Source organism: Carettochelys insculpta, chromosome 9 (assembly GCF_033958435.1).
Source record: "Carettochelys insculpta isolate YL-2023 chromosome 9, ASM3395843v1, whole genome shotgun sequence".
NCBI lineage: Eukaryota > Metazoa > Chordata > Testudines > Carettochelyidae > Carettochelys > Carettochelys insculpta.
In genome coordinates, this window is record NC_134145.1 from 57,478,819 (window position 1) to 57,500,184 (window position 21,366).

At 47.3% G+C, this 21,366-nt stretch overlaps 2 protein-coding genes across 5 annotated transcripts; both read right to left on the bottom strand.

Annotated features, from left to right (window-relative positions):
• Nucleotides 1-782: 782 nt before the first annotated feature.
• Nucleotides 783-9,145, bottom strand: LOC142018005 (uncharacterized). 2 transcript variants are annotated; one of them, XM_075003417.1, is made up of 2 exons: nt 9,038-9,145; nt 783-3,975 (listed from the first exon to the last, which is right to left on the bottom strand). In XM_075003417.1, exon 2 carries the CDS (start codon nt 3,858-3,860, stop codon nt 2,703-2,705), a length of 1,158 nt encoding a protein of 385 aa, XP_074859518.1. In that variant the 5' UTR covers nt 3,861-3,975; nt 9,038-9,145; the 3' UTR covers nt 783-2,702. The 2 variants fall into 2 exon arrangements, with proteins under 2 accessions (XP_074859518.1, XP_074859519.1); XM_075003418.1 differs by lacking the exon at nt 9,038-9,145 and adding an exon at nt 8,621-8,741.
• A 3,524-nt stretch (nt 9,146-12,669) lies between these two features.
• LOC142018004 (uncharacterized) lies at nt 12,670-20,910 on the bottom strand. Of its 3 annotated transcripts, none has more exons than XM_075003415.1 (2): nt 20,797-20,910; nt 12,670-16,181 (listed from the first exon to the last, which is right to left on the bottom strand). In XM_075003415.1, the coding sequence occupies exon 2, from the start codon at nt 16,065-16,067 to the stop codon at nt 14,904-14,906; it is 1,164 nt and encodes a 387-aa protein (XP_074859516.1). In that variant the 5' UTR covers nt 16,068-16,181; nt 20,797-20,910; the 3' UTR covers nt 12,670-14,903. The 3 variants fall into 3 exon arrangements, 2 of the variants coding, with proteins under 2 accessions (XP_074859516.1, XP_074859517.1); XM_075003416.1 differs by having other exon boundaries at nt 12,670-16,178; nt 20,797-20,894; XR_012646647.1 differs by lacking the exon at nt 12,670-16,181 and adding an exon at nt 18,563-20,422 and having other exon boundaries at nt 20,797-20,902.
• Nucleotides 20,911-21,366: the final 456 nt, after the last annotated feature.

The window sequence follows — 21,366 nt, forward strand, 5'->3', positions numbered from 1 at the left end:
CAGAAGTACACAAGAGCATGAAAGGCTCTGACAAATCACAGCTGTGTTTTCCTGCATGCCACTTAGTAGGTATGAACAGAAGCCTGAAGAGACAACCTAGTGCTGCATTTTGCAATGAGTCTGCCACCAGGTTGTATCAATTCTGGTTCCACACATGGGTTATAGTTACACGTGGCCCTTAGGATTTTGCATATAGAGTAAACCATTGATTTAACGGGCTAATAGGGATGAGGGGGAGACGGTTAATGTTGAAAGTCCGTTAACTCCAAATCTGCAGGACTGGAGACACCTTGCAAGGTGCAATATGGAGCACTCTGTCTGAGACCAGGCAGGAACATAGCGGGCTCGGGAGAGAGAGCTTGGCAGCAGGCTCTTTGCTGGTTACAGAGCAGAGCCTCTGGGCTCACCTGCCACAAGCTGATCATCACCCACCCAAGGCTGGGCACTCCTGCAGAAACTATATTTCCCTCCTCCAGTCCTGGTGGCCTTAGCCATGGCAGCAGCTCCACCAGCCCCAGCAGCACCTCCAGCACCTCTGGTGAGTCACTGGCATTTTGGCAGGGGGAAGGGTCTGGTGGACAGTGTCCATTATTTCCAAAGTCCATTAAATCAGAGTCCCTTAACTGGAGGGTTTACTGCTCACGTGGAGGACTGCAACACAACCATTAGGTTGTAACTGGCTTCTAACATGGTGACTCAGTTGTGCAGAGAGGACCAACTAATGCCCTCCCTGTATCCAGGTTATACAATCCTTCCAGGTCCCAGAAGGAAGCAGTTCAAAAAGCACATGTGTAAAACACCCATAATCCTATCAATTGAAGCAGTATGACATAAGTGCCCAGATTTTCCCACAATGCACCAGTACAATCATGGTTCACAGTATGGTAAGCACTAATGTAGTTGACACATTGTGCCATGGAGACTATCACTACATGGGATGCACTGAACCAGAGTGTAGTAAACTCTGTAGCAGGCCCAGGACCGGGAAGGTGCCGGATATTGAAATATTCTGGATAATAGAGAAGTTGACTAGCAAAGCCTAACACTAAAGATAAACAAGATTAGCTATTAAGAAACAAACAGAAAAGTATGCAGAGTACTTTATTTACCAAGGACACCAGTACTGTACACGGTAAACTTATGCTGTATTTGCTGTATTTGTATTTACTTTCATTATACTGTACTTATGGAAAACAACTAAAATTTACTTATGGTTAGAATGCCAGTTATTTGAGAGTTCTGGATACAGTAAACCCTCGAGATACGTGCGGGTTAACATGTCTCAGGTTAACGCAACTACCACCCCTTACCCTTGCTGCTTGCACAGGAGCGGTTTCCTGCTGCTGTCATCCCTGATAGGAGTGGTTTCCTGGTCCCTGGGAGTGGCAAAGAGCTGGGAACCAGATTGCAGCCTGGCTCCCGGCTCCTCTCCGCTTGCAGAGCCAGGAAACTGACCAGGTGCAGGCTGGCTCCAGGCTCCCCTCCCCTTACAGAGACTCGCTATGGGGCTGGAGTGCCAGCACTGACTTGCCCTGCTGTTGGGGGAAACTCCGACTCTCACTACAGGCCAGATCAAGGCAAGCTGGGGGCTGGATCCAGTTCACAGGTTCCCCCTCCCTGACTTAGACACAAGTCGCACAAATACATAATGACAATCCACTCTACCACAGGCATTCTCACAGTCACTCATACACACTTCTCTCCATTCACCAATATATATACATAGCCCTTGTAATGTACAAGCACATAAAGCTCTGATATACCCAGGGACAAAAGTGAGTGTGTTTTCACTGTTACATTAATTAGGCTCCTGGATTTTTACAGCCAACTTGATATATCCCTTCTGAACAGACTTCAATATAACACATGACAGAATGCACAGAAGATATGGTTAGCTTGGACTAACTGGACTGTGCTGTCCTCATAAAGGCTGCAATGATATACAGTAGGGTCTCAACATTCACAAGGGTTCTGTGTTGAGAACTCCCGCAAATGCTGAATTTCGCGAATATGGCAGCTCCTGGCTGCTGGGGCTCCCTGCCCGGGGCCCCACGGAAGTGACTGCTGCTGGAGCTCCTGCCCAGAGCCCCAGGGAAAGAGGCAGCTGCCGGCGCTCTGTCCAGAGCCCTGGGGGAAGTGGCGGCTGCCGCCGCTCAGTGCCCCAGAGCCCCAGGGGGAATGGCCACTCAGGGCCACTCATGAATAATTGAATTCGCGAACTTTAGGTTCACGAATATTGAGACCCTACTGTATCTCCAAACCCAGGGCTGGAGAGCAGTCACAAGCAGTTCAGAATCTGGGACTGCAGAAGGGCTCCGTTTAACCCATCACTCACAGAGGAAAGCTCAACTTAATGCATCCCCAGAAAAGTCCAGCTGGTTACGATAATTCCCAGTGCCATCTAGGAGTGTCCATTCTCTGTGTGTCTTTTGACCTCATTAATTAATGGAAATGGAACTTCTTCCTCTTGTAATTCCAAAGGAAGGGTGCCGAGCTGGTCAGTACTGTCTATGTACAGGGATCACACATTTTCTTATGGGAGAAAGTCTCCGTGTTACACTTATACTGGGCCTCCTTCAGGAAAAGAGATGTGGACAAGTTTGTGGGGGCAGGGGAGGTATGGAGAAGTTTCTCTAGCATAACTGAACAGTTCTCATTCTAGTAACAGATGCAGAAGTGGCACCATCACAGACCCTTAAACACTAAGTTTTGTCCACTTTATGTGTGCGCTCATGCCTCCTTAGAGTACCTGACTCTGTGAAGGAATGACCGCAGTAAACACAAGAGTAGGGCTTTTCTCCGGTGTGGATCCGCTGATGGCGCTGTAGCGACGCCAGCCGTGTGAAGGTCCCGCCACACTCCTCGCAATAGAAAGGGTGCTCTCCAGAGTGAGTCTGTTGGTGCCTTTTCAACCTCAGTAGCTGGACAAAGGCCATGCCACATTCTTGACATTGATACGGTCTGTCCTGTCGATGGATCACTTTGTGTTTCGACAGCAGATTTGGTTTACAGAAACCTTTACCACACACTGGACAGATGTAAGGTTTAGACTCTTCTTCACTGGGCTTTCGATTTTCTGAACCTCGCTGGTCAGTGTCCCCACTGCCTTTTTTGTTTTGGTGCACTGTTGACCATGGGTTCCTGACCAGGCCATTTCCCAAAGCTACCTGGGAGCGCTCAATCTTGTGCACGTTGCGTAGGTGTCTCCAGACATCAGCTGTGCGGATGAACCCCTTGTCACACTGTGGACACTTGTGCGGTCTGTCACTAGAATGAATGAGCTTGTGCATTCGCAAGTTTGCAGCACGAAAGAACTCTTTGCCGCACATTGGGCACTGATATGAATGCTCCCTCAGGTGTATCTGTTTGTGTTCTTGTAATTCACCCAGATCCTGAAAAGTGGCACCACACTTCTTGCATCTGTAAGGCAAAGCTTTTCCAGATATGGGTTTCAGGTCCTCCTCGCCAAAGGCATCAATAAGAATGACGTTTTTGTCATTCTCACTTAGATCTCCCTGAGGTTCCTCAGAGGAGCTGAGTTCCAGATCCTCATCTTCACACTGCAGATCAAAGTTGGTGTTGGAGGTAACAAAGATCCCAGCTTTGGTTTCACCTCGCATGTGGTAATAGGTCTCATAGGTTTCCTCATCTTCACACTGCAATTCCACAGGGAGTTCCTGCCTACCTGAAGGTCCAGCAGGGCTACAACCAGGACTGAATGGTTGAGAATAGTCTATGTCTACCTCCGGCTGAAGGCTAGATTTCCGAACCACCCAATCAGAGGACTGACTGGAATCACCTGAATGCTCCTCACCTGTGTCACAAGCATCATTACTGGATTCCCAGTTCACCTCGTCCATCCTCTGGTGTCAGTTATGGGGCTTATGTATGGCTTTTTGTTGACGTAAATACACCATGTTCTTATGGTCTTTCATGACTGGCTCATCTCATTCTCAACTCCATTTACAGCCCTCCCTAGAAAAAACAAGAGATGATTTCATTTGCCAACTCGCTGAAATTCACAATAAGAAAAGTAAAATACCCACAACAGAGATCCTTCTCTGGTGACTAGAATAAGACAGGCTGACCCTCCCAGATGCAGCACCCTTGGGACCTCACCTGTCCCAAACCAGGGCATTTGCTGGACTAGGAGAAGTCAATGCCGATCCCTCTGCTCCCCGTGACTGGCTCAGCTCCACTCTCAAGACACTGGTCCCCAGGGCTACACTGCTCTGTCCCCAACGGATGATGCAGCTCCTCTGCTCTCAGCCCCTGCCCTTTCCCCCCTGACAAAAAGCACCACAACTCTGCTGTGCAGGCCACTGCGACTCCATTATTCCCACCCTGACTCCTGCATCCACCACATCTTCAGCCTCCAACCCTGAGACCTCAACATCCCCAAGCTCCTGCTCCAACTCCTGCACCTCCCTGCACTGTCCCTGCCCTGAAGGACCCAAGCAATGCTAGGTAAGTCTTCCAGTATATACATATATTATCGTAAGATCTGACTTGTTAGGTCTGAGATTCATTTTCCTTGGTGAACCCTGATCCTGACAAACTTTTCCACACAAATAACCATATGACCTGTTCACAGTAAATGGTCAGTAATGATTGACAGCCTGCCAGGATATATAACAGAAGCAGCTAGCAAATTTTATTAATTATTTTTGTTGCTGTTGTGTTTGGGTCACTTCAGAATGTTACTGTATTCCGACTTTTCTGCTTTTCTCGACTAGATTATCATTTATCATTACTAGCTAGTGGAAGTCATACTGGGGTCCGACGTTCCCCCTATTTTTTGTTTTTAAATCCACGTTATCAGCCCATCTTCCTCCACACATGCACATACCTCGCAGGGCTCAACCCGGTATAGTAAATTGTTTCTGGATGCGGGAACAACACAACAGCCTAATTCGGGAATGTGTGTCACTTACTCCCTTTCAAAGCATCTGGTGCTATACACAGGGGGAAAGAGCTCCAAATACTGCTTATAACTAGTTACCAGATGCTGAATGCACCACAAGTATATGATAAACAATAAACTCATAAGAACAGCCATACCACATCAGAACAATGATCCAATTAGCCCAGTATTTAGTCTTCTGACAGCAGCCAATGCCAGATTCTTCAAAGGCAATAAACGGAACAGGGCATTTATCAAGTGAGCCATCTCCCTTTCTCCAGTCCCAGCTTCTGGCAGCTGGAAGTTTAGGAACACCCAGAATTTAAGGTAGTGTCCATCATTGTTTTGCCTTCTCGTTGTTTGATTTAAACTGCTTCTGCATTATCTCCTCTGTCACATAACACGTCCTTGTACATTTTCTACACCTCATTCAGAATTTTATAAACCTATTTACCATTCTTATTAATTTTGCCTCATATGGAAGCTGTTCCATCCTCCTAATAATGTTTGTTTCTTTTTACTGTACTTTTTCCAATTCTAATACAGGTTGACTCTCCCTAATCCAGCAGCGTCACGTCCAGCAACATCCATAATCCAGCATGATTTTAGTTGTCAGATACCCACTTAGCATGGGTGTGGCCAAGTTTCCTGTGGTCCCATACAGTTTGTTACAGCTACAAGTCCTGGCCTCAGTGTTCTGTGCTATTTATTTAGCTCTAATTTACCCCTAAATGTCTTCTAGGAGCCAAGTACACAGTGGAAGTGTTGTTAATGCTGCTAGACAATATTGACTAACAGATATAGTGGGGCATAAGATTTTGTGGGCAAAGACCCACTTCATCAGATGCAACATGGGTCTTTGCCCATGAAAGCATATGCTCTAATATATCTGTTAGTCTGTAAGGTTCCACAGGAGTTCTCATTAGTTTTGTGGATATAAATTAACACGGCTGCCTCTCTGATATTAGACAATATTAACCTCCTGTGGTTTGGCAATTCTCTTGTTCAGCATCAGTCAAGTCTGGAGGGTGCTGGACTGGAGAGGTTCAATCTGTGCATCTTTTGTGAGATGAGGTGACTAAAACTGTACGCCTTACTCAAGTTGTGGGCATACCATGGATGTATATAGTTACATTATGGTCTTGTCTGCCTTATTATTTAAAACTTCCTAATGGGACCCACATTGTTAGCTTTTGTGACTATTGCTGCACAATGAGATTATGTTTCCAAAGAACTATCCGCAGCGACTTCAAGATCTTTTTCAGTAGTAACAGCTAATTTAGATCCATTGTTTGATGGGCATAGTTGGGATACATTTTTCAATGTGGATTGATCTGCATTTATCAATACTGAATTACATCTGTCATTTTGTTGCCTAGTTACCCAGTGTTGAGTGACCCCTTGGCAACTTTTCACAGTCAGTTTTGAACTTAATCGTCTTGAGTAACTTTGCGTGATCTGCAAACTTTGCCAGCTCACTGTTTACCACCTTTTCTAAATAATTTATGAATATTTTGAACAGCTTTGGTCCCAGTAAAGAACCTTGGAGGACCCTACTGTTTTCCTCCTTCCATTGAGAAAACTGACAAGTCCTACCCTTTGTTAATTGAGCCATGAGAACATCTTCCTTCTTATCCCATAACATTTACTTTTCTTAAGAACCTTTGCTGAGGGACTTTGCCAGAGACTTACTGAATGTCCAAGTACACTATATCCACTGGATCACCCTTCCCTATGTTTGTTGACCCTCCCGAAGAATTCTAACAGATTAGCGAGGCACAGTTCTTCTTAATAAAATCTGTATTCACTTTTCCCCCTAGCATACTGTGTTTCTTTATGTGACTAATAACTCTTTTCTTTAGTTTCAGCCAACCCATTTTGTACAGAGGTTAGGTGCACTGGTCTGCAACAGTTAGCGGAGCCTTTCTTACAAATCAGCATTACATGAGCTATCAACTAGTCTTCTATTACAAAGGCTGATTTAAGCAACGTATCACATACCACAATTCTGCAGTAGTTCTAATATTTAATATTTGAGTTTCTACAGAATTCCTTGGTGCCTATCATTTAGCCCTAATGACTTAATTTCCATTCATCAATTTGTTCCAATACCTCCTTTACTGACACCTCAGTCCAGGATCATTCCTCAGATTGGCACCTAGAAAGCTCAGGTATGGGAATCTCCTTCACATTTTCTGCACTGAAGACTAATGCAAAGAATTTTTCTGCAATCGCTTTCTTTTCCTGGAATGTTCCTATTGCATCTCAGTTGTCCAGTGGCCTTAATGATTGTTTGGCAGTTTTCCTGCTTTTACTGTACTTAAAAAATATGTGGTTAGTTTTTGTGTCTTTTTTCTAGTTGATCTTCAAATTCTTTTCCAGTCTGACTAAATACACTGCTACACTCAATTTTCCAGGGTTAATGCTCCTTTCTAGAATCCACAGTAGGATTTTAATCCCAAATTTTAAAGAATGCCTGTTTGTAACTGCATCCTTCATTGCTGTTCTTCCATGGTGGCATTTTTTCAGCTCTGTTTTTAATCTGAGGCATATACATAATTTGAACCTCTATGCTAGCATTTTAAAATGTTTCCACATGGCTTGCAAGCACGTGGGTTATGTGACTATTTCTTTTATTTTTCTCCCTCAACCTTAAACGCAGCAGTACTATCACCCAGAAGTGAAAGTGGGCCAGGACAGCATACCAGCAAAAAGCACTTGCCAGTATTGGCCACTGATGTTAAAGCTGCTTTTCCTTTTGTCCCCACCTCCCCGCATCAGCTGCTCTGCTGCTAGGATTCAGTAGTGCTCCCGACATCGGGGAGCAAACGAATCAGCTGACCTGTGTCCTTCAAAAGGACTGCCCTAGGGGTGCTGGCACACAGTTGCAGTCAATGGGAAGGGCTAGCTGGGGGAAGGGGGGAGTCTGGTCCCCTAACTTCACCCCTTCTGCATGAAGCCCTGTTCTGTGGTCAGAGCCATACGGCCCCACTTCACCCAGAACCCCGGCCTTCCCGTAAGTCCCAGTAGTTATTTTCTTGCTATCACCTCCCTACAATCATTGTGACAAGTAGAGAGGTAGCCACGTTCGTCTGTATCCGCAAAAACAACAAGAAGTCCTCTGGCACCCCATAGCCTAACAGATTTTTTTGGAGAGTCAGCTTTTGTGGGCAAAGACCGGCTTCATCTGACAAAGGGGGTCTTTGGCCAAGAAAGTTCATGCTCCAAAAAAATATTGCATGTTGACTAGTAACAGAGAGGTAGCTGTGTTAGTCTGTATTCTAACAAAACAGAGCAGCAGTCAGGTTGCACTCAGGCACTACAAGGACGGCTTCTCTTCCTTTGATGTTCGTAATTATCTCAGCCAAGACATTTAACATCCCCCTCCCTTCGCTCGCCTCCTTCAGTCCTATGTATTTGATTTGTCAGTTTTTACTGCGATTTTTTCAGGGACCTCTGTGCTATATAAATGGGTCTGAGCGGGATCTGAAGTGGTGGGTCCACCCCACCAATGCTCATCCCCTAATAAATCTTTCTGTTAGTCTCTGAAGTGCTACGCGACTGCTGCTTCTTGTTGCCGAAAAAATCTGTTAGTCTCTAAGGTGCCACAGGATTTCTCACTGTTCTTCCTATGATCGTTGTCCCCCTCGGTTCTCAAACTGCGGATCGGGGCCCTGAAGGGAGTCGTGACCCCATCTCAGGCTGACGTAGACTTACAGGTGCCCTGGGCTGAGACCCCAGCAGCAGCTCCCCGGGGTCAAAACCAAAGCCGCAGGACAGCAGCACTCAGGGTCAGGTCACAAGCGCCCCGCCTGGGGCTGGAGCCCTGGGCCGATGGGTCCCTCGCCCCTCGTGGGGCTGGGCAGCGGCCCTGGCCCGGGAAGGGGGGCAGGTGCCAGGGCGTTTGCCCCCCGCCCCCCGGAGCGGGATGTGACGGCGGGGAGGAGACAAGCCCCGGGGACCAGGCGGCGGGAGGGGCTGGAGGAAGGCGCCGTGACACAATCTCCCCCCGCCCCCACGCTCCCTACGGCGCCGGCTCCCCGCGCGCCCCGGCCGGGCGTGTCCTGCCCGGCCCCTCCCCCCGCGGGGCGGAGCCCGGACCCGCCAGCGGGCGCTGCCGGCGGGAGCGCTCACCGTGCGGGGCGGCCGCCCGGAGCTCCAGCGGGGGCTGCCCCGGCTGCGGGACCCGGCCCAGGCGGGACAGCGGAGCCGGGCGAGCCGCTCACGCGGCGGCGGGCCCCGCCCCCCCGCACTGCGCAAGCGCCGAAGTGCCGCAGCGCATGCGCATGGGCCGCAGCGAAGCCGGCGGCGCGGCAGCCGGTACCCGGCGCGCATCAAGCGGGGGAGTCAGCGCTGTGGGCGCAGGAGCAGGAAAAAGGCGGGACCCTGAAGTGGGGGGTGAAGTGGGGTCTTCGGGCAGCGCTTTGCTGACCCGGCAAACAACGGCACCGCCCCACCCCCAGCTCCCTCCCTTGCTGGGGCAGGCAGGAGGTGCGGGCTGTGGAGATCGGTGCCCGGTGCCGCAGCAGGAGGAAGAGGCACCCCGGGGCTCCGGTCCCACTGCCTGCCCGGTTGGCGGCTGGCGGGCTCCCGGCTAGCCCCTGTGCGGCCTGCGGGGGCACAGCCCAGCCGGCACGTCCGGCTCCTGGCCTCGGCGACCGCCTGCGGGAGGGGGGATGACAGGACTCAGTGCCGTGCTGCCTCCCACCCGCGGCTGAGTCGGGCCAAGGGAGGAGCCCCACTGCAGCAGGGGGCCGCTCCAAGTTGCCCGGCATTAGGTGTCCACACTGGTTAGCGGTGCCCAGAGCCTGCACTCTTCCCCCACCTGCTCTCCCTCTCCCCTGCCTGCCTTCAGGGGATCCACTGCAGCAGCCTGTGATAATGTGTCGGCCTAATTATACACAAAGTTACAGTAAGTGGAGTGGACAAAACGTGGGGCTGCTCCCAAAAATGGGCACAGGAGAGGGAATGAATTCTGAAAACCTTTGTGAAATTTCACTTTTATGACTTCCCTTTTTATTTGCTGCCACCTCTAATGTCCTGTAACAAATAAAACCTGCTGCAAGCAGACTACATCTGTCCAAATGACAAATATGCCCGTTGGGCCTTGCAGTGGAAAGGAGCATGTTACAGCTTGGGGACTGAAGGCTCTAGCTGGAGGTACAGGCTCTGGGTGGGGCCAGAAACGAGGGGTATAGGGTGCAGGAGAGGACTCCAGGCTGTGGCAGAGTTGAGGTGAAGTGGGGGTGAGGGCTCTGGCTGGGGGTGCAGACTCGGTGAAATCAGGGATAAAGGTTTCAAGGTGAAGGAGGGGACTCTGAGGGGAAGCAAAGGGTTAGGGTGAGAGGTCTATGGTGTGGTTAGGAACAAGGATCTTTTGGTCCAGGAAGGGGCTCTGGACTGAGGCAAAAGTATGGGAGGTTTCAGGAAGGAGTCTGCGTGTGGGAGGGGACTCCAGGCTGGGACAGGAGATGAGAGGTGCAGGGTCTCAGTGGCACTTATTGCAGGTCCCAGGAAGCAGCCAGCAGGTCCCTGTGGCCCCTATGTGCATGGGTGGCCAAGGAAGCTCCATCTGCACACTAGCCTTGTACCCACAGCTCCTACAGTGTCAGTGCCTGCAGGTTGTGGTTCCAGACCAATAGGAGCTGTTCAGGGGCAAGGGTAACGCATGGAGACTCCCTGTGGTGACAGGCCAAAGGGATGGGGTAGTTGTTTTCAGGAGCTGTGCAGATCCAGGGCAAGGGGGAAGTAAGCCTTATCCTCAGGCTATGCCACTGACCAGCCATTTAACAGCTCAGGCAGCAGTGCTGGCCAGAACCGCCAGGATCTCTTTTCAACAGTGCGTTCTGGAAAAAAAACCCAGAAGCCTGGTAACCCTGTTCAGGGTCATTACTTCCAACCAGGGAACCCTCACCCCCTGTCAATTTCTGTTCATTTGCACAACATTGTTTGACTGTAGCCGCAAGGTAGCTAAACATGATCTTCCTTTGATTTTGGGACTTGTGCTTTCCAGAATGAAGGTGCCAATGAACCTAAGAAAATACAGTCTTGTGCTTTTCTTAATGCATGCCCAAGAGAGATGGGTGTATATAAACTATCATTTCGAGGATGACTATAACTGTCCATTAGTAAATTTTACAAGACTACTGCAGAGCTTGAACTTTTACGATTTTGTCCAAATGTAATTTAATAAGGGGAAGCCATTACACATTGTCTTCAAGAATCATGTGAGTTCTTCCGTCAGCACAATACATGAACACAAATGCAGATTTGCCATCTCATAGCAGATACAAGTGGCCTTTCCACCACTGGTTTGGATGACTACTGGTAGGGTGACAAACAAACAGTAATCCTTGTTTGTCCATATTTATTTATTCCACTTCAAACGAAGATGCAGCATTTCTGCCCTTGCCCACGATATGAAAACTGGTCTCACTGAAGCATTTTGTTTTACATCCATGGCCTACCAATGCCCTTGCTATATTATGAGCAGCAATCTTGAGCTGTCTACACGACCTGCTCCCTTTCAAAAGGGGCATGGTAATGAACAAGGTTGGAAGATGGTAATAAGGCACTCCATGAATATGCAGCACCTCATTAGCATAATGGCAGCCACAGCAATTCGAAAGTGCCACTTTTGAATCGGGTGCCGCCTGTGTAGACGGGGGCCTTTTCAAAGGGCCCCCCCCCCCATCTTCAAAAGCCCCTTAATCCCATTTGGTTTTAGGAATAAGGGAATTTCGAAGACTGGGGGGTCCTTTTAAAAGGCCCCCCATCTACATGGGCAGCACGCGATTCGAAAGTGGCACTTCCGAATTGCCATGGCCACCATTATGCTAATGAGGTGCTGCATATTCATGGCAGTACTTATTACCATCTTCTGACCTCTCTCATTACCATGCCCCTTTCGAAAGGAAGGGGCTAGTGGAGATGTAGCCACAACGATATTAATTTTGTGCTTCAAACTCAGCAACACCACATTCTTCTCCATCCTCTCAGCAGAATGCTGGAGTTTTACCAATGCAATAAATGAGCAGTCACATTGTGTTAGATAGTAATGTTCTGGCATCAAAAGATTCCGTTTGCATGATTCTGGATAGATATCATCACAGGCTGATATTTTTATTCAAGTCCACTGCCTATTTTCTCATCAGATTACTCTAGCACTAGGAGGACACAGGTCACAAACTGGGTCTTCCTCCTGCATGTTTCCTTTGCAAAGTCTAGCTACAGCAAGCAAACTAGCAGTAAGCTCCTCAGCTTTCTGTCAAAAGCAGGATCAGGAAACAATTTGAGCAATTGGGTCAGTTATTGCATTAGGCTCCACCCATTTCAACTTTTAGGGGCATTAACTACTGCTGCAGGGCACTACTTTTCTGGTGACCCCTAAACATTTGTATTTTTATTCTGTAAAAATGCAAACAGGAAGCTGAAAACTCCCGATGGCAATCAAACTCATTCAATAGTAACAGAGAGAGAGCCATGCTAGTCTATATACTATCAAAACAAAAAAGCAGACAAGTAGCACTTTAAAGACTCATTCAAAGGTACCCTATTTCATGCAACCCTCTCTTCAGGCCAAAGGGAGCCCAGCAGACAAACACAAATTCTTCACACTACAGGAATAAACACACAGTTTGTATTTAAAAAGTAGTCTTCCGTTAAAAAAACACCATTCCTACATTCTTCAGGTAGATCCATACTTCAGACTTAGGGGAAAGAACAAGCATTGTATAGGATGATACATACGTGCTGGAACAAGAGGATAGTAGAAAATGCTTTAATCACAGGCACTTGTTCCATTTACATTCATGACCATTCACGGCAATTAGCACAATATACCTGCAGGTTAAACTTTAATCCGACATCCTTAGGGCCTGAGGGGGGCCAGACAAAAGAATTTGCTGGACTATGGGAGGTCAGTATTGCCTAGCAGCACTAGCAACACTTCCACTGCTTACTGGGCTTTTAGAAAATATTTAGGGGTAAATTACAGCTAAATAACAGCACAGAACAGAGAGAGCCAGGACTGCTGGCTGGAAACAAACTTTACGGGACCACGGGACACCTGACCACATCCATGTAAGTGGTCATCCAGCTAGCCAAATACATGCCCGATTATGGATGTTGCCAGACTAGAGAGTTCCAGATTAGAGAGGTTCAACTGGTGCTAGCGATGAGCTGAAATGAACTGTAAAACAGTGCATTTTAGAGTTTGAACAGACTAGACAAAGAAGGGTATGAGAAGAAGATAGGGCAACTGGGGACATTCTTATTTCATCACCCTGATCTATCCCATCATGCACTGCAAATAGCAGGCAATACCTTAAAAGTCACCTGTCTTAGCACCCTGCTGCCATAATCCTACCCCACAACACAGCCAGCTACAGGAACACTTGACATGTCTAATATTGCAAGAGGAGGAGGCACAGCTGTGACTTAAAGGGAATTTTACCGATTACATGCTCTCATCAACATCTATACATATTTTCTGTATAAAAGACCACACATAATGGTATCAACAGCTTAGCTGAATGATTAATGAGACACTATCGACTTGAAATAATGATTACGTCTAACAATTCTGTACTTACAATTCAAGATTTATACGGTTCACAAAAATTGTTCACTCTTGTTTAGTTTATATGCATTGACAACACATTGTGTATAATCAGTTTCACTGTTTTTGTGAACAACATTCCCAGGGGATTGAAAAAAATGGGTGTTTAAAGTGGTAAGAGTGGAAGTAGAGCTGGAATGAAAAGAACTGTCAGCAAACAAGCATAGTAGGATACAGAAGATGTGTTCCTCTTAAACCAACCCAAAGGCCTTTCTGGGAGAACCACATCCCACCGTCCCCCCAAAAAACAGTAAATCAGAAATCACATTTCCAAATGCACAGGCATGCTATTTTAAGAGTTCAGTAGCTGCAAACTGGGGAGAGGGATGCTAATTAGCTGGTTTAGAAAAGAAAATTGAGTTGACACCATCTCCTTAAAAAAAACCCTTGAAATTGTGATGAAGACAGATTCTTACTGCTGAGCATAGTTCACCTTCTTGCCTGAGGCACCTTAAATATTACATGGCATAAAAACCAGCAGCATTCTTATTTTTATTAGCACTTCCTGATTTTAAATTGTCTGACATTTCTTTTTGTAACATAGTAGCTGGGAAGGAGAAACGGTCTCCAGTAGACACAAGTGGCACAGAGTCATACAGGTAAACCACTATACCTATATGAATCACCACAGGAAGCCATGCAACTCTCTCTCTGTTCATCAATATGTATATAAAAATGTGAAATAGGTTATGTAAGAACATTAGGGATCAATTAATCCACAGGCAAATGTGTGCACAAAAGATGCAACTGTTAATTAATTATCCAGTTTATTATGTCTTGGATTTTTATAAGCAGCATGACCCATTTCTTCAAAATAAAGATACTTCACTAGAAAACATGACAGAATGAACAGAGAGAGGGTAGGTATGGACCAGTTCTGACTGAATGAACTGTGTAGTCCTAGCAAAGGGGAAAAAATGACATCTCTCTAAATAAAGTGCTGGAGAGCAGTCACAATGAGTTCAGTCTTAGACGGCAGAAGGGCTCCATTTAACCCATCAGTCTTAAAGAAAAGTTCAACCTCCTGCAACCCCTAGAAAAGTCCAGCTAGTAATGACAATGCCCAGTGCCTTCTAGGAATGTCACATCCATATATATCCTTTGACTTCACTCACCTCATTAATTATTGGAAATGGAGCTTTTTCCTCTTGTAACTCCAGAAGACAGGTGCAGGACCAGTCAGCACAGACTACTTGTGGAGATCAGAGTTCCTCACGAGAAAATGCTTTTTTATTATAGTTATGCTGACCATCTTTGGAGAATGGGGTTGTGGACTGGCCTGCGTGCATAGGGTGGGTCAGTTTCTCTAGCAGCAGTGAGTAGGTCTCATTCAGGTAAATGGAAACAATAGTGATGACCACAACCATGGAGCCCTAAACACTACAATTTGTCCACCACTTTATGTGTGCGCTCATGCTTCCTTAGAGTAGCAGACACTGTGAAGCAACGACCACAGTAAGCACAAGAGTAGGGTTTTTCTCCAGTATGGATCCGCTGATGGCACTGTAGTGTCACCAGCTGTGCAAAACTCCTTCCGCATTCCTCACAGCAGTATGGGCGCTCTCCAGAGTGAATCTGCTGGTGCCTTTTCAACTTGAGTCGCTCAACAAAGGACTTCCCACATTCTTGACATTTATGTGGTTTGTCTTGTCGGTGGATCACCTTGTGTCTGGAGAGCAGATTCGGTTTACAGAAACCTTTGCCACACACTGGACAGATGTAAGGCTTAGACTCTTCTTCCGCAGTTTTTTGATTTTCTGAACACTGCTGATCAGCATCCCCATGGCCATGTCTGCTTTGGTGCACTGTAGATCCCCGATTCCTAACCAGGCCATTTCCCAAAGCTACCTGGGAGCGCTCAATCTTGTGCACATTGCGTAGGTGTCTCCAGACATCAGCTGTGCGGATGAACCCTTTGTCACACTGTGGACACTTGTGTGGTCTGTCACTAGAATGAATGAGCTTGTGCATTCGCAAGTTTGCAGCACGAAAAAACTCTTTGCCACAGATTGGGCAATGATATGAATGCTCCCTCAGGTGAATCTGTTTGTGTTCTTGTAATTCACCCAAATCCTGAAAAGTGGCACCACACTTCTTGCATCTAGAAGGCAAAGTTCTTCCAGATATGGGCGTCAGGTCCTCCTCACCAAAGGCATCAATGAGAATGATGTTTTTCTCATCCTCACTTAGCCCTCCCTGAGGTACCTTAGATGAGCAGAGTTCCAAGTCCTCATCTTCACATTGCAGGTCAAAGTTGGTATAGGATGTGACAAAGACCCCAGCTGTTGTCTCACCCCGCATCTGGTAATAGGTCTCATAGGTTTCATCGTCTTCACACTGCAATTCTACAGGGAGTTCTTCTCTACCCGAAGGTCCAGCTGGGCTACGACCAGTACTGGAAGGTTGAGAGTTTTCTATATCCACCTCCAATTGGAAACAAGATTTATGACGCACCTGCTCAGAGAAATGACTGGAGTCATCAGAATGCTCCTCGTCTGTGCTAGAGGTGTCATTACTGGACTCCCAATTCACCTCCACCTCCATCCTGTAACATATGTGGAGCTTTTATATATGACTTATTGTGGATGTCAAGAACACCACATTCTTATAGTCCTTCATAATTGGTTCATCTTGTTCTCAACTCCAGTCACAGTTCTCCTTTGATAAAACAGGAGATGATTTCATTAGCCTACGTACCAACATTCAAATCAAGTAAAGAGAAAAACCACAATGGAAATTTTTTTTTTTGGTGAACAGATAATACCAGAATTTTGTGCATTCATTTTGTAACAGGGACCACTCGGTAGTTTACTATGATCATCGAATGGAGTATTTCTTTATCTCTGTAAAATGAAACCTCTATTTTACTTGGTTCTTTAAGTGAAAATTTAAATAATTAAGGAAACAACTTCTGGCTTCTCTAGCCTTAAAAACCATTAAGAATGCCTGTAATTTTTGTTTTAAAACTTGATAATTTGTCTCCATTCACTTCAAATGTTTACTAATCTGGGCTCGAGTTTTCCCTTTATTTGGAATATGATTTGCACGGGGTAGGGAACACTTTTTCAGTCAGGGGCCACTAATCCACAGAAAAATCAGTTGGGGGCCACACAAATCAAAACAAATCAACAACAAAAAAACCTCACTACTCACCTGCTCCCAAGAAAGAAATTAAAAAAAAAAAAAAAAAAAAAACACAAGAAAACAAAACCCTCACTACTCACCTGCTCCCAGGATGGAAGGCAAAACAAAACAAAACAAATCAAACCACCTCTGCTTAAATCCGGGCAGGGAAGGAAAACGGTACCAGGCTTTGGGCCTCCCCTTGAAGCTAGGCAAGCCAGCACTTAGTGTCCTTTTTCGGGGAGGATGGGGGGCGGAGGAAGGGGCATTGTGGCACCAAGGCCACAGCTCCCAGACCCCTATGCCTATCCTTGGAAAGGGTGGGGGACATGGCTCTCCCTTGCGCCTGGCTTTGGAGGCGGGAGCTGGCTTGGGATACACCTCCCAGTGCCCTCACCTGCTCTCAGAAGGTGAAACTGGTTTGGGCTGCAGCTCCAAGCCCCACTGCCTGTCCTTGGAGTGCTGAGAAGTTTGGGACACAGCTCCCAGCCCCCATGCCTGTCCTGCGGGAGGGGTTCATGGGGGGCTGTGGCTGGGCCATGGCACTGAGCACAGTCCTGATCTGAGATCCTGGGGCCGGGCAGGGAGGCTGGGGCCAGGCCATGCCATGATGCTGGGCGGTCCCAGTGAGAGCTCCGTTGGGTGCTGGAGGGATGCCAGGCTGTGGCTCCTTCCCCGGTCCAGGCCAGAGTGGCGGGGAGAGGAAAGCCAGAGAGGACAGGGCTGGGGCCCTGGTGAGAGTGGCAACAGGGTGGGGCCAGGGCTGGATCACTTTTGCCAGCCCCAGAATGAGCTTCCATGTTCTGGGAAATCCTGGGATTTCAGGCATTTCCCAGTTTCCAGGCACAATCACACTCTGACCTCAGTTTAAGTTAGGGTAAGAGGAAGCGGCATATCAAATTTCGTGCTCTTGTGTTTTAAGAAGAGTTCTTGAACAAACATAACACCACAGATAAACACACTCAAAAATATACAGTATATAGTATTCATTTAATATTTAAACCCCTATCAGCCATTTTGATTGTTTTATGTTATTTGGCCTATTTTTTCATCAACTATCTAAAGTTTCCACATCAGACAACCCAAGCCAATCTTGAGAAAATTATAAACCTGTTTTTTGCTAAGTGTAGGCTGGATGGAGATGCTTCAAACTCATTCAAGTGAAGATCTTAGACTTCACTTCTACAACAGGTTTCCTTCACCACACTTGGCTTTGTCAGAAGATTCATATTCATATGTTCTATTTGAATAGCTAGAGAGGTCTGTCTTCTTTAACAAACTGCCCCTTGTGCTACTAACTTTAAATGACATATTGGCCGTGTCTACACTAGCCCCAAACTTTACATGGCCATTTCGAAGTTTACTAATTTCGAAGTTTACTAATGAAGTGCTGAAATATATATTCAGTGCCTCATTAGTATGCGGGCGGCAGCGGCACTTCGAAATTGACGCGGCTCACTGCCGTGCAGCTCATCCCGATGGGGCTCCTTTTCAAAAGGACCCCGTCTACTTCGAAGTCCCCTTATTCCCATCTGTTCGTAGGAATAAGGGGACTTCGAAGTAGGCGGGGTCCTTTCGAAAAGGAGCCCCGTCGGGACGAGCCGCGCCAATTTCGAAGCGCCGCAGCCGCCCGCATGCTAATGAAGCGCTGAATATGCATTTCAGCGCTTCATTAGTAAACTTCGAAATGGCCATTTGCGTGGCCATTTCGAAGTTTGGGGCTAGTGTAGACACGGCCATTAAGTGTCTTCAACCCCACATTAGCTATGGCCTGCGAAACCAGGGTATAATTCAGGCCAATCCATAATTTTACCCAAACTCTTTATCCAGAATGTTCATGTTTGAAACAGCATGCACATGGTTCCATCAATTTCATGACTGCATAATGGAAAAAAAAAATCACTCCTGAATGGTAAAATTAATCTTCCCAACAACAAACCCATTAATTATTTCACTGAATACAAATACTTTTAACAAGACATTAGCAAGGAGAATTATATATTCCTAGTGTTCATATATATCTTTTTGCTAATTCTCTACCTAACCATTCTGAGTTTTTCTTAGGCTGTGTCTACACTACAAAAATAACTTCAAATTGCTTACTTCGAAGTAAACAACTTCAAAGTTGAGTATCTACACACACCCTGCTTCAAAGTTAAACTTCAAAGTAGGGCATTACTCCATTCCTGGGAATGGAGTAAGGCTTTCAAAGTTGGGCTCCCGACTTTGAAGTACACTTGAAAGTAAGGGAAAAATGTGAGTGGACAGACTCTGCTGGCTACTTCAATGTAGTGCCTAACTTCAAAGTTAGTTCTTAGCACAGACGCACCATTAGTAAGAGACTGTAAAATTGATAAAACTGAGTTATTTTCAGTTAATCTGTAACTGATGAAACAGTCTGTCATTCCCTCAAAGGAACATTTTTCATGATGTAGCAAGGAAAACATACATACATACATTCACCCATACAATTATACATTTTTAAATTATGTATTTAGAATAAACCAAAGCACATGCAATCCTTCTCAGTACATAGAATTATTACAACTTTTTTATTTTTCCTCTGCTTGAATATATATAGTCTATCTATAAGAAATCCTAAATACAATACGAGAGCAATATGATCTCAAATATGCACTTCAAATGCACACAGCCACATTAATCTAAATACACAAACCCCCTTCCACAGTACAGAAATACTGACACAGACTACTAAGATCTGAAGTACCTGCTATTTTTTCCAATTTCCATCTCCTAAGTAGAAAACATTTTGGATTGGATGGTTGCCTTTTTATTCCCTAACATCTGGATTCACACCATTATGTACTTTTATACTGAATAATTCTTGCAGTGCCTATACATAAACCAGGAATTTATATTAGCTCTAGCAAAAATTCAGGGAGCAGTATTGGCTGACACTATGCTTTTCAACAGGTACCTTCCAAATCAAAAACTTTCCAACCTACAGACCTTTCCCATAATATCCATCATCCACTTGTTCTCCAGCAAACTGAATGCAATTTACTCCTTGGCTGCTGCATCATTTCCTTTTGTTTCATCTTTGCCCCTCTTCTCTAGGCGATTCCCCAGATCCACCCTTACACATCATTATTTGTACGCATTTAGCGTTAAATTAGTCCTTCACTTGAATCCCCGAGCTTTCAATTTGTGCCTACTAAGCTCCACCCATCAATCACACAAATAAAAAACAGGACATTACTGCCTATGAAGGATTACTGCAAAAAAGCAATCTGGGGGTTACAGTGGATCACAATTACATATGAGTTAACAAAGGAAAACTGTTGAGGAAAAAAACGCAAAAATCATTCTGTGATGTATTAGCAAGAGGTCTGCAAGCAAAACAGAAAAAGCAATTCTTTTGCTCAGCACCAATAATGCCTCAGACGCCTTATCCAATTCTGAGCACCGCGTTTCAGGAAAGATGTGGACAAGCTGGAGAAGACAGCAACAAAAACTATTAAAACGCTAAAACATGATCTCCAAGAAAAGATTCAGAAAATGAGTTTGTTTAATCTGGAAAACAGAAGATGGGGAAAACCCACGAAAACAGCCTTCAGATATTGAAAAGGGTGTTACAAAAAGGGAGGTGACAATTGCCAGGCCGGGCCAAGGAACAGGCTTAAATTGCAGCAAAGCTGATTTAGATGAGACGTCAGGAAAAGCCTCCTATGGGAGCAGTTAAGCCCTGGAACGCGTTACCCAGACAGGCTGTGGAATCTCTCCCTATGGCCTTCAAGAACGAGCTGGACGAACACCTGGACGGGATGGTGCAGGCAGCGCTGAGTCCCGCCGCAGCGCAGGGACTGGACGAGGTGGCCTGTCCGGCTCCCGGGCAGTCCCACATGTCAGTTATTACCTTTGATTCTTTTTGTTCTCCCACCCTGCGCCATTACCCCCCCACTGACGGCGCCGTGAGACAGCAGGCAAAGGCGGAAGGTGCCATCGAGGCGAGGAGGACGTGTCCCCCGCCCAGCCCCGGTGGGGGCGGCTGCACCGCCGACCTCGGGGACAGCCTCAGGGAACTAGCCGGGCAGCCCCACACGCTCCCTCCGGAGCCGGCACCCCGCGCGTGTCCTGACCGGCCCCGCCCCCTACGGGGAGGAGCCCGGGACCGCGGCCCAGCGCTCACCGTGCGGGGCGGCCGCCCGGCCCGCCAGCGGGGGTTGATCCGGCCCAGGCTGGAGAGCGGAGCCGCCCGAGCCCCTCACGCGCCGCCGGGGGGCCCGCGACCCTCCGGCCGCCGTGCGCAAGCGCCGAAGTGCCGCAGCGCATGCGCGTGGGCCGCGGCCGTTGGCGCCGGGCGCGCGCGGGCTGAAGGGAGTTGGTTGGGGTCCCGGGCAGGCATCGGCGGTGGGGGTCTGGTTATGTCACTTGGCCCTTCCGAGGGGCGGGCGCCTCAGCTGCAGGCTTGGCCCTGTTACCCCCGTCGTGGCGGCTGAGCCGCGGGCTGGTACCACGGGCGCTTCCTCCCGGGCAGCGCAGCAGCCAGGGGCCCCCTGCGGGCAACCGGCGCTGCTTGGGAGCCGTGGTGGGCGCCTCTGGACTTGTTACACCCGAGCGCGCCCGCACCCCGTCCCCCACAGCGGCGGGCCACTAGTCCCAGCTTGGAGGAGGTCAGTCCGCGCTGGTATTTGCCCAGACTGTTACCTCACGTTGTGGGTTGAAAGCCCGAGGGAGCAGAGCGAAGTCACTGCACCTG

Bases quoted from the DNA above. Each gene is read 5' to 3' on its own strand.
- LOC142018005 (XM_075003417.1), bottom strand. From the start codon at position 3,860: ATGGACGAGGTGAACTGGGAATCCAGTAATGATGCTTGTGACACAGGT.
- LOC142018004 (XM_075003415.1), bottom strand. From the start codon at position 16,067: ATGGAGGTGGAGGTGAATTGGGAGTCCAGTAATGACACCTCTAGCACA.